This window comes from Gossypium hirsutum, chromosome A03 (genome assembly GCF_007990345.1).
Source record: "Gossypium hirsutum isolate 1008001.06 chromosome A03, Gossypium_hirsutum_v2.1, whole genome shotgun sequence".
Taxonomy (NCBI): Eukaryota; Viridiplantae; Streptophyta; class Magnoliopsida; order Malvales; family Malvaceae; genus Gossypium; species Gossypium hirsutum.
In genome coordinates this window covers 1,997,778-2,019,901 of record NC_053426.1, presented here as the reverse complement: position 1 = coordinate 2,019,901, position 22,124 = coordinate 1,997,778, and the positions used below count along the sequence as shown (strand labels likewise).

The 22,124-nt window shown below is 34.0% G+C and overlaps 2 protein-coding genes, 1 non-coding gene and 1 pseudogene across 4 annotated transcripts; 3 read left to right on the top strand and 1 right to left on the bottom strand.

Moving 5' to 3' along the window:
* The first annotated feature begins 1,747 nt into the window (after positions 1–1,747).
* LOC121223598 (heat shock 70 kDa protein-like) lies at positions 1,748–9,566 on the top strand (annotated as a pseudogene).
* A 5,248-nt stretch (positions 9,567–14,814) lies between these two features.
* Positions 14,815–16,965, top strand: LOC107944622 (protein RGF1 INDUCIBLE TRANSCRIPTION FACTOR 1). 2 transcript variants are annotated; one of them, XM_041105391.1, is made up of 6 exons: positions 14,848–15,100; positions 15,197–15,373; positions 15,454–15,528; positions 15,611–15,751; positions 15,842–16,082; positions 16,699–16,965. In XM_041105391.1, the coding sequence occupies exons 1-6, from the start codon at positions 15,098–15,100 to the stop codon at positions 16,707–16,709; spliced, it is 648 nt and encodes a 215-aa protein (XP_040961325.1). In that variant the 5' UTR covers positions 14,848–15,097; the 3' UTR covers positions 16,710–16,965. The 2 variants fall into 2 exon arrangements, with proteins under 2 accessions (XP_016733924.1, XP_040961325.1); XM_016878435.2 differs by lacking the exon at positions 16,699–16,965 and having other exon boundaries at positions 14,815–15,100; positions 15,842–16,269.
* Positions 16,966–17,954: 989 nt separating this feature from the next.
* Positions 17,955–18,025, top strand: TRNAG-GCC (transfer RNA glycine (anticodon GCC)). The gene has a single exon. It is a non-coding gene; the product is annotated as a tRNA-Gly (tRNA).
* A 1,301-nt stretch (positions 18,026–19,326) lies between these two features.
* LOC107944621 (flavin-containing monooxygenase FMO GS-OX-like 4) lies at positions 19,327–21,787 on the bottom strand. Its single transcript, XM_016878431.2, has 7 exons — positions 21,126–21,787; positions 20,775–20,845; positions 20,465–20,617; positions 20,315–20,397; positions 20,095–20,230; positions 19,847–20,020; positions 19,327–19,758 (listed from the first exon to the last, which is right to left on the bottom strand). Exons 1-7 carry the CDS (start codon positions 21,763–21,765, stop codon positions 19,564–19,566), a joined length of 1,452 nt encoding a protein of 483 aa, XP_016733920.2. The 5' UTR covers positions 21,766–21,787; the 3' UTR covers positions 19,327–19,563.
* Between the last annotated feature and the right edge of the window lie 337 nt (positions 21,788–22,124).

The window sequence follows — 22,124 nt, the reverse complement described above, 5'->3', positions numbered from 1 at the left end:
ATATGGTACAGTTAACTCTATAATATATAAAAATTAAGTGGACAACATTGTTTTTTTAACTGGTGGCTAATTTTTGTCCCTACATAAGTAATAGATTTTGTCTTTTTCCATTAATAGGGTAAAATTTAATATTTATATTTTTAAATTTTTAAAATTTTAAGCAATAGTAATTAAATTTGTTAAGTTAAATTTTGTTACTATTACTGTATTATGTGGTAGTTGTGGATTTAGGTTAGTTTTTTTAAAATTTTATACTGTTATATTATGTGTTATTAGTATTATATTAGTTTTTTTTTTAAATTTAACTTTACCTGGTACCATTAAATTCTTTAACTAAAATAAAGTGATTTTTTTTGTGATTATTACGTGAAAAAAGCAAGTTGAAAAGACATTACATATGTGATACTATATTTGTCACATAAAATTTTGAAAATAGCGAAATTTAACGGCTACCACGTAGGTCAAAATTAAAACTTTTAAAAATTAAAATACAAAAAGATTAAAAAAACTAAATTAAATTACATGAACTAAATCTATAATTTATGCATAGTACAAGGAGTAACTTTGAATTTAACCTATAATTTAACTAAAATATAGTTTAAAAAACTTTTATTCATCAAGTGATAATCATAAGGATTATTTTTCATGAATTTGCTAAATCTGCTTTTAAGTCCTCTTATGGGTTTTTTTTTCTTCTTAAATTGTTTTATTTATAAAATTATTATTTTAATAAATAAATGTCATGATAAAAAATAAGAAAAAAATTATAAATATATATTTATAATTTTGTATGTATCTTTTATAAAATATTATGTATTTTTATAGAAAAATGAATTTTTAAAATAAATTTTATTTTTAAAGTTTTTTTAAAATTTAAAATTTTAAGAATCAAGATAAATTTGATAAAATGTCTAGAGTTAATGGCTAAATTTTTTGAATTTTTAGAATTACGACCAATTTGATAAAATTTATAGACATTGTGAAGCTAAATTTATTATTATACCAATAAAAAACGAAACGTCAACATTTCGTTAATAATTTAACAAAATAAGTAACTAAAATATTAAATTCACCTAAGTAAAGTTATTGATTAAAATAAAAAGTTTTAAACTTAGATGACAAAAAATAAAATAAAAATAACAGTAATAATAGTTGGGTCACTATTTAAATACTTTACACCATCAGTCATTAAATTATGGGTAAATTTTTGCTTTAGTCATTTAACTAAAAAAAGTTACAATTTATTCATTGAATTATTTGAAAATGTTCATTTAAGTGATGAACTATTTAAATTTTTTTTTTAAGTTCTACTAGTGAGCTCCAAGCGATGATTTAACGATCGGTTCAATAGACCAGTACTCGTCGACGATTAGAAGAATATACCGTAGATCCATATTGATCTGATGGTTAGTGTTGCAAATTCGTGATGTCTAAATGTGTTTTATGAAAAATAAATAAATTATAGAAGAAAAGAGAAAATAAAGCTTTCGATTGGTATAGGCAATGTGAACATAAAAAACTATATAGCATTGATTTTAACAGTCTAGTGACTTATATAAAGAGTTTCGAATAATTTAATAACTAAATTATAACTTTTTTTTATGTTAAATAACTAAAATAAAAAATTATCTATTATTTAGTGACTGGTGTAATTTACCTAAATTTTAACTAAACAAGAGTCTCGGTGGGTTCTTATAATTCCAGAATTTTCCAGCTTGCTCATCATCATGACCTGGCCTGCCCCCTGTCGTTTCTTCTTCAAATCTCTTTTACTTTCTACATTTCTCTACTAATTTCTTGCTTATTCCCATTGTTTAATGTATAAATACCACCCTCATTCCCATTAGCTCTTCAACCAGAAAAATTCGGCAAACCAAAGTTGATTAAAAAAACTCTCAAATCCTTTCAGTTTAGTTTCTTCTTGTAATCTACTGTTTGTTTTTCGATAATGGCTGCCAAAGCTGAAGGAAAGGCGATTGGGATTGATCTCGGGACCACGTATAGTTGTGTTGGGGTGTGGCAGAACGATCGGGTGGAGATAATAGCCAACGATCAAGGCAACCGTACCACTCCTTCTTACGTAGCCTTTACTGACACCGAGCGGCTCATTGGAGATGCGGCCAAGAACCAAGTCGCCATGAACCCTTCAAACACTGTTTTCGACGCTAAACGTCTGATTGGTCGTCGGTTCAGTGACCCTTCGGTGCAAAGCGATATGAAGATTGGCCATTTAAGGTCATTGCTGGTCCCGGTGATAAGCCAATGATTGTGGTTACTTACAAAGGTGAAGAGAAACAGTTTGCTGCAGAAGAGATTTCTTCAATGGTGTTGATTAAGATGAAGGAGGTTGCGGAGGCTTATTTGGGTCAAAGTGTGAAAAATGCTGTTATTACAGTCCCTGCTTATTTCAATGATTCCCAAAGACAAGCTACAAAGGATGCTGGTGCTATTTCTGGACTCAACGTTTTGAGGATTATCAATGAACCAACTGCTGCTGCCATTGCATATGGATTGGACAAGAAAGCTTCGCAGTCTGGTGAAAAAACGTTTTGATCTTTGATCTCGGTGGGGGTACTTTTGATGTCTCATTGTTGACGATTGAAGAAGGGATCTTTGAAGTTAAAGCCACCGCCGGTGATACTCATCTCGGCGGCGAGGATTTCGATAACAGGTTGGTGAATCATTTCGTACAAGAGTTCAAGAGGAAGCACAAGAAGGATATTAGTAGTAACGCAAGGGCGTTGAGACGGCTGAGGACTGCTTGTGAGAGGGCGAAGAGGACATTGTCATCTACTGCTCAAACCACCATTGAGATTGATTCGTTATTTGAAGGTATTGATTTCTATTCCACCATTACAAGGGCTAGGTTTGAAGAATTGAACATGAATTTGTTTAGGAAATGTATGGAACCTGTTGAGAAGTGTCTTCGAGATTCCAAGCTGGATAAGAGTCAAGTTAACGAGGTTGTTCTTGTCGGTGGGTCGACAAGGATTCCCAAAGTTCAGCAGCTCTTGCAAGATTTCTTCAATGGCAAGGAACTTTGTAAGAGCATAAATCCTGACGAGGCAGTCGCTTATGGTGCTGCTGTACAAGCTGCTATTTTGAGTGGTGAAGGGGATGATAAGGTTCAAGATTTGCTTCTTCTTGATGTTACACCTCTTAGTCTTGGTATTGAAACCGCTGGCGGTGTAATGACTGTGTTGATTCCGAGGAACACAACGATTCCTACCAAAAAAGAACAGATATTCTCTACTTATTCTGATAACCAACCAGGGGTTTTGATTCAAGTGTATGAAGGTGAAAGGGCAAGAACCAAAGCCAATAACTTGCTTGGCAAGTTTGAGCTCACGGGTATCCCACCGGCACCGAGAGGTGTCCCACAGATCTGTTGGGTATGGGCCCCACTATGTGGGAAACCCATATTTTATGCCATAATGTTTTGTCCCTTCTTTGGTTTTGTCAAAAAAAGTCATTTTGGGTTTTTAACGGGTGTTGGGCAAAAATTTTAGCAGAGAGCTAAAGAAAAAAAAAATAGAGAGAAAGAGAATAGAAAAAATCAGATTTTCAAGCTTGGTGCAGCAGTGATCAACTCTTCGATCGAAGGTCCATCCGTGGTTCGATTGAGATGATTTTTGGACAGCAGCTAGGTGATAAGGTGTTCTTGACTTTGTACGGTCGGATTTTTCATCCGAGTCTTGTAGCGTCGGAAATACCCATTTTTCAGCAGCTACGTTTTTGGTGATGTTCTCTCATTTTTCTCTCTTTTGCTAAAGATTACATGTTGTTAGCCTTGTCGGAGTTGAATGCTTGTTGTAGGCTTGATATTGTGATCTTGTAGTTGAACATTTGATGATAGTGGAGCTCTTTATCGGACTCTAAAGTCCCGTGGTTTTTTACCCTTGATTTAAAGGGGTTTTCCACGTAAAAATATCGGTGTCTCTATTTATTTTTGTTGTGGTTGCATTAGTTGATTTGTGGTTGATTAAGGTTGCTAGAGAACATATCTTGTGCTATTGTGCTTGCCATAATTTTTACAGGAGTTATAAGGAGAGAAAGAACACCGGTTGTGCTTTCGCTTTGTTTCGGTTGTTCGGTTTCTTCCCAACAAACTGGTACCAGAGCTTGGTTATTGTGTCAGATAATTATGGAAATTAATACGAGCAAGATGATTATGTTGAATGGCACAAATTATCAACTTTGGCGGAATAAAATGAAGGACTTGTTGTTTGTGAAGGCTTTGCATCTTCCGGTCTTTACTACTCAAAAACCCGATTCGAAAAGTGATGAAGAATGGGAATTTGAGCATCAACAAGTGTGTGGCTTTATTCGGCAATTTGTTGAAGAAAATGTTTACAATCACATTGATCAGGAGACACATGCTCGAACATTGTGGGAGAAGCTTGAAAGCTTGTATGCTTCGAGGTCGGGCAATAACAAGTTATTTTTGCTGAAGAAAATGATGGCGCTGAAATATAAAGAAGGAATGTCTATAGCTGACCATGTTAGTGAATTTCAGAGTATGATGAATCAGTTGCTTGGTATGGGTGTCAAATTTGATGACGAGATTTTAGGACTTTGGTTGCTTGCTACTCTACCAGACTCTTGGGAGACCTTTCGAGTCTCACTCATTAATTCTGCCCCACAGGGTATTATTACTTTGGATTTGGCTAAGAGTGGTGTGTTGAATGAAGAGGTTAGAAGAAGATCTCAGGGTTCTACATCACAGTCCGAGGTGTTGGTTATCGAGAACAGGGGGAGAAACAGATACAAAGATGGAAAGGGTAGAGATAAAAGCCGAAGCAAGTCAAGATCGAGATACAAGAATCTTGAGTGTCATCATTGTGGTAAGAAAGGCCATATCAAGAAATATTGCTTCAAGTGGAAGAAAGAGAACAAAAGTGGTGGTGATAAACACGACCGGAATGACGATGAAAAATCCGAGCGTGTTGCTACTGTTACTCGTGAAGATTTGTTAGTTATTTGTGATCAGAATTTGGTCAACCTAGCATGCGACGAGACTAGTTGGGTGATTGATACTGGTGCATCACTTCATGTCACGTCGAGGAAGGAATTCTTCACATCTTATACTCCTGGTGATTTTGGGGTATTGAAGATGGGTAATGATGGTTTGGTTTCGGTTATTGGTATGGGAGATGTTAGCTTGGTAAGTAACAATGGAACAAAGTTAACTCTCAAGGATGTCAGACATGCACCGGATGTCCGTTTGAATTTGATTTCTGCAGGAAAGCTTGATGATGAGGGATTTTGTAACACCTTCAGTGAAGGGCAGTGGAAGCTGACTAAAGGCTCCTTGGTTGTGGCTCGAGGAAAGAAGAGCTCAAATTTGTACTTGATGCAAGCTTTGACTTCTCGAGAGACGGTGAATGTGACACTGAATAACAACTCAACTGAGTTGTGGCATAAACGACTCAGTCACATGAGTGAGAAGGGGCTTAACTGTTTAGCGAAGAAGAATCAACTTTCAGGTTTAAAGAATGCTACACTGAAGAATTGTGCTCATTGTCTAGCAGGAAAGCAGAAAAGAGTTTCATTTAGAAGCCATCCTCCTCATAGGAAATCAGAGTTGCTAGAGTTGGTCCATTCAGATGTTTGTGGTCCGATAAAAGTAAGATCACATGGTGGTGCACTTTACTTTGTGACTTTCATTGATGATTGTTCAAGAAAGCTATGGGTTTACACTTTGAAGTCTAAAAATCAAGTCTTTGAGGTGTTTAAACAGTTTCAAGCATCAGTTGAAAGGGAAACTGGGAAGAAGTTGAAGTGCATTCGTACTGATAATGGTGGCGAGTACACAGGGTCGTTTCATGAGTATTGTCTGCGACAGGGAATCAGACATCAGAGAACACCACCAAAGACTCCACAGTTAAATGGGTTAGCTGAAAGAATGAACCGAACATTGATTGAGAGAGTCAGATGTTTGTTGTCAGATGCAAAGTTACCAAGATCGTTTTGGGCTGAACCTTTGAATACAGTGACACATGTGATAAATCTGTCTCCTAGTGTTCCTTTGAAAGGTGATGTGCCAGATAGAGTTTGGTTTGGTAAAGACGTGTCATATGATCACCTACGTGTGTTCGGTTGTAAAGCATTTGTTCATGTTCCAAAGGATGAAAGATCCAAGTTGGATGCCAAGGCTCGACAATGCATTTTTATTGGTTATGGTCTAGATGGTGAGTTTGGTTATAGACTCTATGATCCAGTTCAGAAGAAACTCGTGAGAAGCAAAGATGTTGTCTTCATTGAGGATCAGACCATTGATGACATTGATAAGACGGAGAAAGTGGATTCACAAGGTAGTGGTGACTTGATCGATGTGAATCCGGTTCCCCTAGACTCTTCACCAGATCCTATCCAGGATGATGTGCATGGTGATGTTAGTGGTGACCATCAGACTATAGGTGACTTTGATACTCCCATGGATGATGTTGTGAATGATCAACAACAAGCACCTATAGCTCCACCAGCAGTTCCACTTCGAAGGTCTTCTAGAGATCGACGATCTTCTGTCAGGTATTCTCCTGATGAATATGTTCTTTTGACTGACGGGGGAGAACCTGAATGTTATGAAGAGGCTATGGAGAGTGAATGCAAAGATCAGTGGGTTGAAGCGATGAAAGACGAACTTCAATCCTTGCATGAGAACCATACTTTTGAATTGGTGAAACTGCCTAAAGGCAAAAGAGCTTTAAAGAATCGGTGGGTTTACAGGTTGAAGCAAGAAGAGAAGTCTTCATCTCCACGATACAAAGCTAGATTGGTCGTTAAGGGTTATACTCAGAAAAAGGGGGTTGATTTTGAAGAAATATTTTCTCCGGTTGTGAAGATGTCCTCTATCAGAACTATACTGAGTTTGGTAGCTTGTTATGACCTAGAGGTTGAACAAATGGATGTGAAAACTGCTTTTCTTCATGGTGACTTGGAAGAAGAGCTTTACATGGAGCAGCCAGAGGGTTTTGTTGCACAAAGGAAAGAGGACTATGTGTGCAGATTGAAGAAGAGCTTGTATGGTTTGAAGCAAGCTCCAAGGCAATGGTACAAGAAGTTTGAGTCTGTTATGGGGGAGCAAGGCTACAAGAAGACTACTTCTGATCATTGTGTGTTTGTTAAGAGATTCTCTGGTGATGATTTTATTATTCTTTTGCTCTATGTTGATGATATGCTTATTGTTGGTCAGAATGCTTCTAGAATTGAGAAGTTGAAACAAGAGTTGAGTAAATCCTTTGCAATGAAGGATTTGGGGCCAGCAAAGCAAATTCTTGGCATAAGACTGACACGTGATAGAAAGGCCAAGAAATTATGGTTATCACAAGAGAGGTACATTGAGAAAGTACTTCAAAGGTTTAGTATGGACAAAGCTAAAGCGGTGAATACTCCATTTGCTATGCACTTTAGATTGAGTGTTAAGCATAGTCCTTCCACAGAAAAGGAGAAGGAAGAGATGCAGAAAATTCCTTACTCTTCAGCCGTGGGTAGTTTGATGTACGCAATGGTTTGCACGAGACCAGACTTGGCTTATGCCGTTGGTACAGTTAGTCGGTTTCTTTCTAATCCAGGCAGAGAGCATTGGAATGCAGTGAAGTGGATTATGAGATATCTTCGTGGCACTTCCAACATGAAACTTTGTTTCGGCAATGAGAAACCTGTTCTTGTTGGGTATACAGATTCAAACATGGCCGGAGACATTGACTCGAGGAGATCTACTTCAGGTTACTTAATCACTTATGCAGGGGGAGCTGTGGCATGGCAATCGAGACTGCAAAAGTGTGTTGCATTGTCCACCACCGAATCAGAGTTCATTGCAGCAACCGAAGCGTGTAAGGAGATGCTTTGGATGAAGAAGTTTGTGCATGAGCTTGGTTTTACTCAGGAGAAGTATGTCCTGTACTGTGATAGCCAGAGTGCTATTCATCTTGGTAAGAACTCAACTTTTCATGCTAGATCTAAGCATATTGATGTGAGGTACCATTGGATACGAGATGTTCTTGAAGCTAAGCTGTTAGAGCTTGAGAAGATACACACTAATGATAATGGTGCTGATATGTTGACGAAGGCCTTACCAAGAGGAAAGTTTGAAGCATGTTGTTTGACCTCCGGTATGGAGGCATTCCCCACATAGTTGGAGGGGGAGATTTGTTGGGTATGGGTCCCACTATGTGGGAAACCCATATTTTATGCCATAATGTTTTGTCCCTTCTTTGGTTTTGTCAAAAAAAGTCATTTTGGGTTTTTAACGGGTGTTGGGCAAAAATTTTAGCAAAGAGCTAAAGAAAAAAAAAATAGAGAGAAAGAGAATAGAAAAAATCAGATTTTCAAGCTTGGTGCAGCAGTGATCAACTCTTCGATCGAAGGTCCATCCGTGGTTCGATTGAGCTGATTTTTGGACAGCAGCTAGGTGATAAGGTGTTCTTGACTTTGTACGGTCGGATTTTTCATCCGAGTCTTGTAGCGTCGGAAATACCCATTTTTCAGCAGCTACGTTTTTGGTGATGTTCTCTCATTTTTCTCTCTTTTGCTAAAGATTACATGTTGTTAGCCTTGTCGGAGTTGAATGCTTGTTGTAGGCTTGATATTGTGATCTTGTAGTTGAACATTTGATGATAGTGGAGCTCTTTATCGGACTCTAAAGTCCCGTGGTTTTTTACCCTTGATTTAAAGGGGTTTTCCACGTAAAAATATCGGTGTCTCTATTTATTTTTGTTGTGGTTGCATTAGTTGATTTGTGGTTGATTAAGGTTGCTAGAGAACATATCTTGTGCTATTGTGCTTGCCATAATTTTTACAGGAGTTATAAGGAGAGAAAGAACACCGGTTGTGCTTTCACTTTGTTTCGGTTGTTCGGTTTCTTCCCAACAAGATCAATGTATGTTTTGACATCGATGCAAATGATCTTGAATGTGTCTGCAGAAGACAAGACAGCAGGAGTGAAGAACAAGATCACAATCACTAATGATAAAGGAAGATTGAGTAAAGAAGAGATTGAAAGAATGGTACAAGAGGAAGAGAGATATAAAGCAGAGGATGAACAAGTGAAGAAGAAGGTGGAAGCTAAGAATGCACTTGAGAACTATGCTTATAATATGAGGAACACCATTAAAGATGATAAGGTTGGTGGTAAACTTGATCCATCAGACAAAGGGAAGATCGAGAAAGCCATTGATGAGACCATTGAATGGCTTGATAGGAACCAATTGGCTGAGGTCGATGAATTGGAAGACAAATTGAAGGAACTTGAAGGATTATGCAATCCCATCATTGCCAAGATGTACCAAGGTGGTGCTGGTGGTGATGTGCCCATGGGTGGTGCTGAGGCTGGGTCTGGGGGCTCTGCTGCGGGACCCAAGATTGAGGAAGTGGATTAATTCTACTCCTCACCTTGTCATGCATATGAAAATCAACTTTGATGGTGTTTACCTCTGTTTTCCATTGTATGCATGAATGCATTTATGTATCTATCTATCTATCTAGGGAGCTTTGAGATAGAAATAAATCAAAAAATTGTAGATGTATAAGCTTTTGCAGCCAATATAATAAAAATTACCACTTTGGGTAAATCACTAGCATTTAAGGCCTTTGTTTTGTCTTGGTGGAAATTTCGCCTCTAATTCACTTGCTAACACAATGCATCTTTAAAAATTAAAACTAATAAAGGTTAGGATTAATTCTTAAAATGGTGCATGTAAACAAACTATATAGTGTTAAGTAATTTTATATTTCAGTAATTCTATTATTAGAGATAAGTCTACATTACATAAATTAAACATTCCTAAATAATAATATAAACTATCAATTTTGATAGTTTTCTTTATTTTTTTATACAAAAACTCATTTATACATAAAAATCTGGTCATAAATAAATCAAGAATTAAGCGATCACATTTGACTATAGCAAATTTCAATGACAATATAGATATTAGAGATGTTTCCACTGCCAGTACGATAAGGATTTACATAGAGACTCATCGCATCGAGATTTTGTTTAATCTTGATGGTTGAGAGTATCATATGTGTCCGAGTCTCTTCTTACTTCTACTTTCGACGAAGAGGCCTAATTCAAGAAATGAAGTCTCATTTTCTTTTTAATAAAATTTTAGGTTTTACTTGTCTTTCGAGACTATGTCTGATACGAGACTAAGGTCCTCAACCCCTTTCCTCGTTATGTGTAACTAGATTTGTAGCCTTGTTGGCCTTTATATGTATGATTGTATGAGACTTTTATCCTCATTTGCTTGTGTTGAAACAAGCAATTGCTATTTGCTTAGAATCAAATATCATAATGGAAATGCTTAACTGTTATGGCCACTTTGGTTGTCATTACTAGAAACAAGTGAAACATAATAAATAAATAACATCAAGAATTATTTATGCAGTTCAGTTTTTCTATATCCGTGGAGTTTAGCTCGGTGAGCAATTTCACTATTTTAATCTACAATATAATAAGTGAATTAGGTCTTCTCACTCTCCAAGTGTAAAGACCTCACTTTTGTACTTAAAAACTAGAATACTTACCTCTGAATTTCCCATTGAGAATTTAGATTGTAAACATAGTTTGTTTACTCTTCGAATGCACTATCAACAATATGTTCTTCTATGAACAATAAAATGCTCTATGCTCTCGTACAAAACCTATACAAATCTCTCAATATATAAAAGTTTTTGAGACTTACTAACATACTAGCGATAAAGTATAATCCAACCCTTAATAATAGCAACTACAAAATAATTAAAAGCAATTACCAATAAAGACCAATGTAAAGTACACCATTGAAGATTTCAACCTTAAATGGCATCTTCAATGCTATCCAATTCATTCTCCACAATCCAAGATTTAATTGCTTGGTGGTTTGATCCAATCCAATATTCAAGGATAATGCTTTAAATGTATTAGTTTTCAAAATAAGATTTGCATACATCTAGATTATCAACATAATTCAAGGCCCAAAAATCTTGTTTCAGTAAATTATTAACTCCAAATATGATAAGTAGTGGATTGTCACAAGAACAATGAAAGTGATCACTTCCTATTAGCACTTGCCATTATGAAATGAAATGAATATTTAAAAAATTAAATATTTTTTTTTGAAAAAAGAAATAAATATTTTGTAATTATTAGATTTGAAATTGAAATACTATTTGTGAATAAATGGACAGTAATTGTATCATATAATGAGAGCCCTATTTAGTTTGATTTAAATTTGGATAAGAAAATTTTTTTATAAGAAAAGTAATTACTATTTAAATTCAATTATAAATATATATAAATAGGTTAAAATCTACTTATAGTTTTTATATTTTTCAAAAATTAGGAATTTAGTCTTTTTATTTGTATTTTTAAGAATTAAATTTATCTATTTTTTAGATTTCAAAATTCAAGTCCAATTATTAATACTATTAATTTTTTTTATTAAATTCAAGTTAACTGAAACATATTTTTTTAATTAAATGGCTATCAAGTGATATATATTTTTTTATAATTTTAAAATGTCACAACAACCAATTTAACAAGAAAAATTTAACAACGTTAATAGTTAAACTTAAATTTAAAAATTTAAAAATAAAAAAACTGAAGTCTCAATTTCCAGAAAGTACAAGGACTATAAACATATTTTAATCATATAAATATTAATAAAAGTTTATTTATAAAGAATATTTTGTAAAATAAAAAATCATCAGATTTCTTCCACCAGCTGAAAGTGAAGCCTAAATAAACATGATTTAATAGCAGTTAATAGAACAAAATTGGTACTAAAAAGCATAATTGAAACTGAAAATGTAAGGGAAAAAAAATGTGTTGTGTCATGTCATGTCATCTCTAGGACAGGAATGATTTGAATTTTACATAAATAGGTTTTGACTTTTTATCATATACAAAAATATGTTACTAAAATTTCCCTTAAAACTTTCTTTTTGTAAAACACATGATTTTAAAAGTCGAATTAGTAGTTAAACCGATTAAATTATGAGTTTTTTTATTTTATTGATTTGACGGTTGATTCTGTTTAAATTGAATAAATTGTTAAAAATTATAAAGATAATTCAATCATTGAAACAATATACTGACCAATTTCTTTAGCCGATCAATCGGTGCAATTCAATTCTAACAACTATGATAAAAAATATTTATTTAAAAATCTTAGTTCAATTTTTGACATTTTTAATAATTTCTTACATATCAGTACGCATATACGATAATACCAACTTCAAAAAAAAATTATTATGAATTCAATTAGTATATTCGGTAAAAAAATAAATTTTGATAAAAAATATTAATAATATTAATAATTGAATTATAATTTTAAAATAAAAAAAATGAAAATTTTAATTTTTAATTAAATCTCAATTTTCGCATTTCTGCTTGCATAGAGAGTATTATTTTTACCCAAAATCTTTTGTTAGCAAAAATTCATTTAAAACTCTCAAATTGAGAACAAATATTTGAATCGAATCATATCAATCGGTTGAATAAAAAATTAATTAATATCTCGTTTTAAAGAATTAAATCAGTTGAACGAATAATTAGTTCGATTTTTAATTTTAAATATTTTATTTAGATAAAATGACAACCACATCAATTTAATCATTGTTATAGTTTTGAAAAACATTGTTCCCATCAAGAGGGACAAGGTAAGTAAACGCCGTGAGAAATGCCAGGCAAAATTATCAGAACCAAAACTTTAATGATTCAGGGGAATTACTTTTAAAATATTTTTATACATTTTTATTTTTATTTTTATTTTTAAATTTTCAGTAAATAATTTAAGTTTTCAAAAAGGTATATATATATATATATAATATTTTATTAAAGGGTTTAATTTTAAGTTAATTTCTAGATTTTTAATTTTTCAAAATTTGATCTTCATATAATTAATTCAATCGAATAATATTGTTAAATATTTTCATTAAATTGTTGACTTAAAAAGGTTCAGCAACTTATATATAAAAAATAAGAAAAAAAAATCAACAGTTTAATAATTTATATACAGCAAATCAATTTTATATATTTAACGATAAGTGAACTAATTTTTTTTTTATAAACTATAATAACTAAATAATTATAAATTAAAGCAAAGTGATTAATTTTTTATTAAAATTTATAATTAAATAAATATATAATTATTAAAATAGTTATCATTTTCAATGAGAATGACAAACTATTACATAAATCGAATCAAAGGTAGGAGAGAAATTTTCAAAGAAAATTATGGAGAAGAAAAAAAAAAAGGGAATCCGTGAATTAAGTTATGATGTTATTTTCAAAGAAATAAATGAACCCTTCTTCATTAGGGAGCCAATTGGTCAAACATTACCCCAATTTGGTCCGGTTTTCAGCGACCACAAATAACTACAGTTGTGTATTTCCGTCTCTTCTCTATTCTCGTCTTTTTAGTATGTAGGTTCAAATTTTATTTTATGTAATTATAATGTACGGGTTCTTCAATTTTATCATATGTTTATATTATATACGGATTTTATCAGAGACGAAATTTAAAAATTATTTTAAAGAGATAAAAAATAATCATAAATTATTAAGGGTTAAAATATAATTTTATTAATTTATTAATACGTAATTTTATAAAATTTTAGGAATAAAATAAAAATTGCAAGCCCACTTCCTATCTCCTTTGTGTCTGACTCTTTGAAATCTTCTCAGTGTTAATATTATACTTTAATCCAAACCATTAACCTCATTAGAAAAATTGTTAATGTAAAATTTCTCAAAACCCAGAATTGATTTGAATAGAATAGTAATTAAAATTCTTGTTAGACACTTATTTAATACAATTTAAATCGTATTACTAAATTTCTTATCCTTAATATTGTATAAAAAATATAGATATTAATTTTCGAAAATGAGTAAAATAGACAATGATTGATTCACATTAAAGGTGTGTGATCAATTGCAAATGTATCAAAAAAAAATTAGTGCACAATATGAAGAAATAGATTTAAATGTACGCGTCTCTGAGGTTATATAGTATGTAGTTTAATGCCTTTTAAATAAAATCTCAAGTTCAAATCTTGTACATGAAGAGGACAGTATTAAAAAGCTTTATATCCTGCTTGAAATTTGCTTAGTTCAATTTGAGGCGTGTGAGTCAATTAAAAATGTAGAAAAAAAAATAGTGCTAAGTATGACGAAATGGGTTTAGATCTACTCATCTTTAGAGGTCAAATACCAAGTAGTTCGATGCCTTTTTAAGTATGGTCTCAAATTCAAATCAATGTGTGTGAGTTAAGTATAAATGTACCAAAAAAATTAGTGCATAATATTAAGAAATGGGCTTAGACATATTCATCTTATGGGGTCAAATGACAAGTAGTTTGATGCCTTATAAGTAAGGTTTATGCATGTGAATTAATTATAAATGTACCCCAAAAAGATAGTGCACGGTACGAAGAAATGGGCTTAGACCTGCTCATCTCTGGGGTCAAATGGTAAGTAGTTCAATGCCTTTTAAATAAGGTATTGATTTTTTTTTTATAATTGAGGCCAAAAGATGGAGTTAACAAGGATTGAACCCAAACTCTTATGCCTCACAACATAATACTTTTGTCACTAAATTAAAAAGTTGTTAGCAAATTCATATCATTTACGCGAAGTAAACAGCATCGAAGAACTTTCCATTAGGTTTAAATCCGACCCAATTCAATTTAGATTTAACTGGATCCAACATGACTATAGGGGGAGATTGAAATTTTGATAGGTTTTTAGTCTAAAACTACAAAAAGATTTGCAATAGATATTCAAAAAAAAAATACAACAACTAACTACTAGTGTACCCCCTTTCCATCTTTGCTTTAAATGAGGACCCTATGGCCCCATCTTCCCCATTTGGCAACAACACTGCCATTCAGTGGCTGCCTGCTCCGACTGTTGCTGGCAGTGTCAAGGAGGCGCCGTTTCCCCCTTTTCTTCATAAATCTCTCTCTTTTTCTTCATTTTTGCCCCCTCCCTCTCTCTCTCTTTCAATGCCATTCCATTCATCATCAATGACCATTTTCATTTTTTAAAAAAAGACCCCTTTGTTCTTTATAACGTTACTGACACTCTCACCTGCTTCTTCACACACACAACAGCATGGTGAAATTCCATTATACCTTAAATTTCTGGAATTTTTTTATGTCATGGAATCTTTGGGTTTTGTTTAATTTTTGTAGAGTTGGTTTCTTTTTACAGGTTGGTCCAAGATCAGTTCCTCATTGGCTTGGAATTCTCCTTGGTGAAAAATTCTTTGATCCTTGTTTACTCCATGAATCTGCTAAGAAAAATGAAAAGAACATTTTTTGCTTGACTTGTTGTATTACTATATGTCCTCATTGCTTGCCTCTTCATCGTCCTCATCGTCGTTTACAGGTTCATTAATCTATATATGTACCATAAATGCCCCATTTTTTGCACATCAAATGCTTGATTTTTTATTACACTTTTTACAGATAAGAAGATATGTTTATCAAGATGTTATAAGGTTGAGCGATGCTCAAAAGTTTATCAATTGTTCCCTTGTTCAAGTAAGTAACTTTGGCTGAATTAACAGTAAAAAAGAACCCCTCTTTTTAGGCTTAATTTTATGATCAATTTTCAACTCTACAGCCTTACACAACAAACAGTGCCAAAGTAGTGTTTTTGAATGAAAGGCCAATGTCAAGACCATTTAGAGGCTCTGGTAATTTCTGTATAAAATGTGACCGTAGCTTACAAGACCCATTTCTGTTTTGTTCCATCTCTTGTAAGGTTAGTTCATTTGTTCATCATTTCTTCTAAGCCAATCACTAGTAAAACATGTTCATGTCACTTAATTTTCCTTCTCTCACATGCATGCAGATCAATCATATAGAGAGTTCCAAGTCTGATGGGAAAAAACTTGAACCCCCAAGCAATGAATTGCTTCCATTTTTATACAAAACCAGGACTGATTTCAGCTTCTTAGATCTCCAAGAGGATCCTCAAATGGCTTATGACTTTGGCAATGGTGGTGGTGATGATGGCAATGCAATGAACTGCAAGGCCAACAAAAGAAGCTCCATTTTAATTCCACAAGCTGAAAGTAATAGCCGCAGGAAAGGTGTGCCTCATAGATCACCTTTGAATTGAATGTTATAAACAAATATATATATTTATGTTGTCGTGTGTGCTTTTAGGAAGATAATGATAATGATCTATGGGGGAAGTTTTGGCTCTCCCCCAATTTTGTAGAGTTTAGTATTATTAAAATTTAAACGATCACCTATAATTTGATTATAATTTGATTATTTCGTCCTTATTTATGTAGATTCCAACGATTAGAGTGAATAAAAAAGTTTTGGACATAATAATTATGACGAACTTGTATGGCATTCCACATCTAAAGATGACTTGAAGTCAATTGATACCATGGCTCTTTTTTTTCATGGTTTGTGCTTGCATGAAATTCAACCATCCAAAGGGATGCTTGCTTTAATTAATCCATAGTGATCAATGGCCAAATAGTAAATGGAAGGCTAAGTAAAGTTTTGAGGTTTGTCACTCCATTAGCAAAGAGGGGTATTTTCTTTTTAATTTCAAGATTCTGGGTTTTGTAATGATTAAGCTAACAATGGTACTATCATCTGCCTTTTTGAAATGTTGACCATAGCCCATGGTGGCATTTGAATTTTAGGTGACATCCATGTTCTCATCTAAATTTTAAAATTTTTTTATAGGGTGCATGTAAGGCAAATTAAAGGGGGAAATAGCAAAATGACAAATAAGAGTAAAGACATTAAAAATGAGGTTTGGTTGGAAGATAAGTTCATGCACTTGACAGTAACATCATGGAAATTGCAAAGCCAGCACAAACTAAGCTATAAAATTTTCCATTTTGGGCTTTTTGTTACCTTATATTTTCCGATGTATGAACACATGACTAAACTGGAAACAATTTGTAAGTTTTTAGTTGTTTGTTTGCAAATTGCCACTTGAATTTTTTGTTAGTTTAATATATTCAGCTTGTTTAGCCTAGTTTTTATTACAAATGTACTTTTGGAGCCAGAAGTGCATTTTTTAAGCACTGCAGAATAAGCCCTTAGTTTGACACATTTTTAAAATTTGGTACCCATATTTTTTTTCTAGTGTAATATTTGTATTTGGCAAACGTTATACATTTTACTACTCAAAGACGGGCAAAGTTAATTTTTGAAAGTAAGTTGTATATTTTTATAAGGACTAAAAATAAAATTTCACCAATATAGTACCTTACATCTTTATAGCTTTTAAGATTAAATCAAAATTTTATCTTTTTTGACGGGTCAAACTGTAATTTTTTCAGATATAACAATGTTAACTTTTTATTTCTTAATTCGAGTCTTAGGGTTGATTTCATGAAAGTTAATTGCTAATATTATTAGTTAATTATAAATTTTCATCAAATCAATCTTAAAAAGTTAACCTGGTTATTTTCAAGTACCAAAATATATAACTTCTACCAAATACAAATACCACGTTAGATGAAAAGAATACAAATACCATATTTAAAAAAAAAATGTCAAACTCGAGTATTCAATAATAGATTCCCCGACCCCGCCTTGGTCAATATTTTTAATATGTTGAACTACATTGCAAATGAGAAGGACGATACTGATGAAAGAAAACAAAAAGGAAAAGGAAAGAAGGGACAATACCACCATAGGAAATGGTAATGGACAATGATATTTTTGTGCACATGGTTAAAGATGTGAAAAACTGAGACAAAGTAGAACAAAAGAAAAACTGAGACAACGACATTTCATCTATTTACATTATTTAGCTTAGTTGGGAAGGCTTAGATTTAATTAATATATCAATTTAATTTTAAGTCAGCTGACATCGTTGTTAATGTAACATGAGTTGGGAACTTGTTTAAGCATGTGATTTTCTCTGATTTCAAGGTTTTGGAGGAACTAATTAAATAAATAGTACAGATTTGTTACTAAACATATGGGCACCAGTGGTCTAGTGGTAGAATAGTACCCTGCCACGGTACAGACCCGGGTTCGATTCCCGGCTGGTGCAGGTTATTCCTTTTTGCAGCTCAAATGGATTTTAAGAATTTTTTTTTTTTTTTTAAATCAAAGATGCAGGGAAGGGGATGTCGAGATTCGAACCCTGGACCTAGTATCAAGCAGAACTTAAGAAAGTTGTGGTGAAAAAACCCCGAGTGGGTAAACACCAACAACTGAAAGACAAGGGAGCTATGGCTGATGGGACAACATGCTAGTATAGAGGTCCAACACCATTGTCATCAAACATTCATCAAGCTGTTGGCTTCAAGAGAAATTGTGTGAACCTTATACCTGAATGTACTAGTATTGCCTTTCAAATGAATACCCCGACGTGACCTTCTCACCTGAGATCGCTTACCACCGCCGCCCCCGCTGTTCCAACATGGATGATTATGTGCCTACATGTCACCAATGAAGCCCATTTTATTAGGGGGGAGAAAAAACCCACACTTTCTCTTTAGTTTTTGATCCTCCCTTAATCATATGTAACATGTAAAGATAACCGAAAAAAGAGCTCCATTGTTAATTCCCCGGGTTTGACTCTTACAAACTGAAGCTCCTAACTTCCTATTGGGGAGAAAAATACTTTTGGCTGTTCATTCATAGTCATTGAATGATCTGAAAGTTCATGCAATTCCTATTGGTGAAGTTTATTCCCATCTGTTTCGCACATTAAGTGCAAAGTATGGATCCTTGAAGTTCTTTTTGTTTTCATTGCTGCAATATCTGTGTTTGGTGCTCAAATGTTGAATCTGTTGGTGCAACAGCACTAAATAAGGTGTTTGCCAACAAATTTACGGCATTATCACAAAGTGGGTGACATCTTAACCGAGCCACAAGCCATTGGCTACAAACTTAAAGGACTCTCTATTGAAGAGGTTGGTTGTGCAGCACAAGTAGAGGAAAGAAAGTACTAACTAATATCAATTAGGTTGTCAGTGGTTGTTGGTAATCAAGGTTTTGCTAGCAGCATTTATTTTTTATAAATTCGCTTAACAGAGCTTTACTTGTTTTACCTTTCCTTTTTCTGGTCCCAGTTAGTCCATCCATTTGATAATTGGTCTAATATCGAGACTTGAACTTTTTTTTGTCCAAATTAGTCCTTGAACTTGATAATTGTTCTTAACAATTGTTTCCACATTAAGACCTGAACTTTAAGGTGACAAAAAAAAAATTTTCAAACTCCAATATACAAACAATTGACAAATTCAAGGATTTAGATAAAAAAATCCGAACCCCAATCTAGTCAAAACTTAACTTGAAACATAAAAAAAATTGAAAGCCCTAATGCACGAATAGTTGCAATCGATGTATAGATGATAGTGGAAGATCTATATTCAATAAAATTCATATAGTTGATTCTCCTTCAATTCTCTTCGTTTAGTAACTCTTGTGCTAGATTTATGTATATCGAGACTTTCATCGCACAAGCACCAGTGGTCTAGTGGTAGAATAGTACCCTGCCACGGTACAGACCCGGGTTGTATACAACAGGGTGAATGACATCCTTCACCATTGTAAATTGATTTTTATTTTTATTTTTTGTCTCTAAAGGTTTGATGCTGAAGGGTACTTAATGAAATCCTCATAAGCTTCTGAAACCAGGTGGTGATCATCCCATTCATCACGGTACATCTCTGGTAGAAGACGCCGATTCTCCGAAGCCATAGAATACATTGCTTCTCTCCATTTTTCAACACCTTGGCAACCACATTGTGTAGCAAGCCAATTATTGTATTCAACCTGCAAAAAAACATATATATGAAAAAAACAGAAATAGCACGACAGATTCACAGTATGGAATAAGCTCAATAATGAGATAAAATGGTACCTGAGATTGACCAATGCAATGAGTATACCGTTTTGGTATACTAGAATCTTCAAGTGCCGAGTAAAATGCTTGAATATCTTCCATCATTTCCTTTTGTGATGGAAGTGTAATACGACCGGACAAAATACCGGCTATCCATTTGCTTTGAAACTCAAATAAGGGGAAAGGAACAATCTGGTGAAAATGTGATTATGAGAATGATTAAGTACAAGGGAAATTCTTAGATGATAAAAGGAATAGAAACACACCTTCCATGGTATCCCAATAAATGAAAGGTATGGGGCTAAGGCTGGGGGAAAGACGTGCTTGTATAGTGGTCCAAGACGATTATCGTCCACAGTCACAATGCCTTTTGTGTCAAGGAAAGGGAAGTGATACTTGTACCTTTTGGAAGAAGCAATAAAAAATTAGAATGCTTTCCTACACTATTTCAGTGTCCTGTACGGAAAAAAAAGAAATGAAGATTACCCAGTGCAGTGCATAATGAGATCAGCAAGCACTGTTTTCCCATTTCGGAAAACCACCATGCCATCCTCATGTGCATGATCTATCTGCATCATTGCCAAATATTAACATTTCAAATCCAATCATCATCCCATCAAACATATATATACGTACCATGGAATGGAACCACAAATTATCGTAACCAGGCTGTTTCATATACGTTTCATCCGCCACTGATCTAGATGCAACATGTACTTCTTTGGCAACTGGAGCTATGTCCCTACATATGTCAACTGCACTTGCGGAACTCCCTATTACAATTACAACCTGTCAAAGCCAAAGATTAGAGTTTGTCAAGAGAAACAGAGGGCTAGAACCGGTCCCTCGATAGAGACTAGCAAATCCTAGGAAATTGGAAATCCCACACTGCAATGCAGTATAGCTACAATCTAAGATAAAGAAAAGTAAAAAAGCAGATACCTACTTGATCTCTAAAAGGCTCCGGAATGCGGTAATTATGGCTATGCATTTGCTTTCCTGGCCATAAATTAATGCCTGGAAGAAAACAAAGAAGCATATAAACAATATAAACAACTCATTTTTCATAAATGTGAATCAAAATTCCACTTTCTTGTCAAATTATCATATGATGAAATGAATGGTAAACCGAAACCGATATAATGATCCTCTAGCTACACTTCAAATGAATCTAAATTTCATCTGTTCACCTAAGTATCTTAATCACAACAAAAGCACATACATTCACTATCAAATTCCCATCAATTCATAGAAGTATTCTACTTTAAAAATGGGTCAAAAGAGATTCCTTCTTTACCTGGAATATCAGCAATACGAGGCTCAGTGTAATGTCCATTACAGACAACAACAGCATCATAGATCTCATCATCAAATTCAGCGTTACTTTTACTAATAATCTCATTATTATCGTTAAAACTGGACTTTTTGGACCTTACTTTCCATTTCCCATCCCCCAAAATTCCAACTTTAATCACATCAGTCTCGAATCTCACCATTTCTTCAACCCCAAATTCTCTTGCAAAATCCTTCAAATACAATAAGACTTCCCTATGACCAGGGTACCTCCTCGGATCCCTATTCTCGCCGGGTCGGGTCACGAAGGGGAAATCCATGTACCCCATGGCTTCTCTGGGGAGGTTGGTTCGGAGAGAGCTATAGAGGCTAGAATGAATGATGGGTCGGTTTGGGTCTAGTCCCAAAGGGTCAGGTTCGACTTGAGGGGTGTAGACCCAAGTGCCGCCGACTTCGTGGCCGCGTTCGAATACGACCACCGAGTGACCCTCCCGTCGGAGCTCTCTCGCCGCCACGAGACCAGCGGCACCAGCTCCAATAACCGCCACGTGGCGGGATTTGACTGATAGAGTGGTTGGTGGCATTGCCGGGTTTATAGCTGAGATATTCATTTTAGCACACCGAGAGAAATAATTTATAGCCATTTGTTTATATTTTATTTTCCTTTTCCCACTTTGAAACTCATTTGGTTTAAGTTTTTTAACTCATAAGAGAAATTAGAACAATAATCACATACATATATATAATTAATTTCTAATATTAAATATTTTATTTTTTAATGTTATCAAAATAAAGTAAATTTTTTTTAATTGTTTAGTGAATTAAAAGAGAAGAGCAAAACTTTAACGACAATGTAATTAACCGTAATAAGAATAAGAGGTGTTAAGCTTTTTATCATCCTAACGTTGAGTTATTTTACCGCAGTGTCTCTCCTACAGTATTGTCAGCGCAGTAGAGTTTAACCGCCAAGTTCGGGATGGATTGGTATTGTTCCTCTACGCTT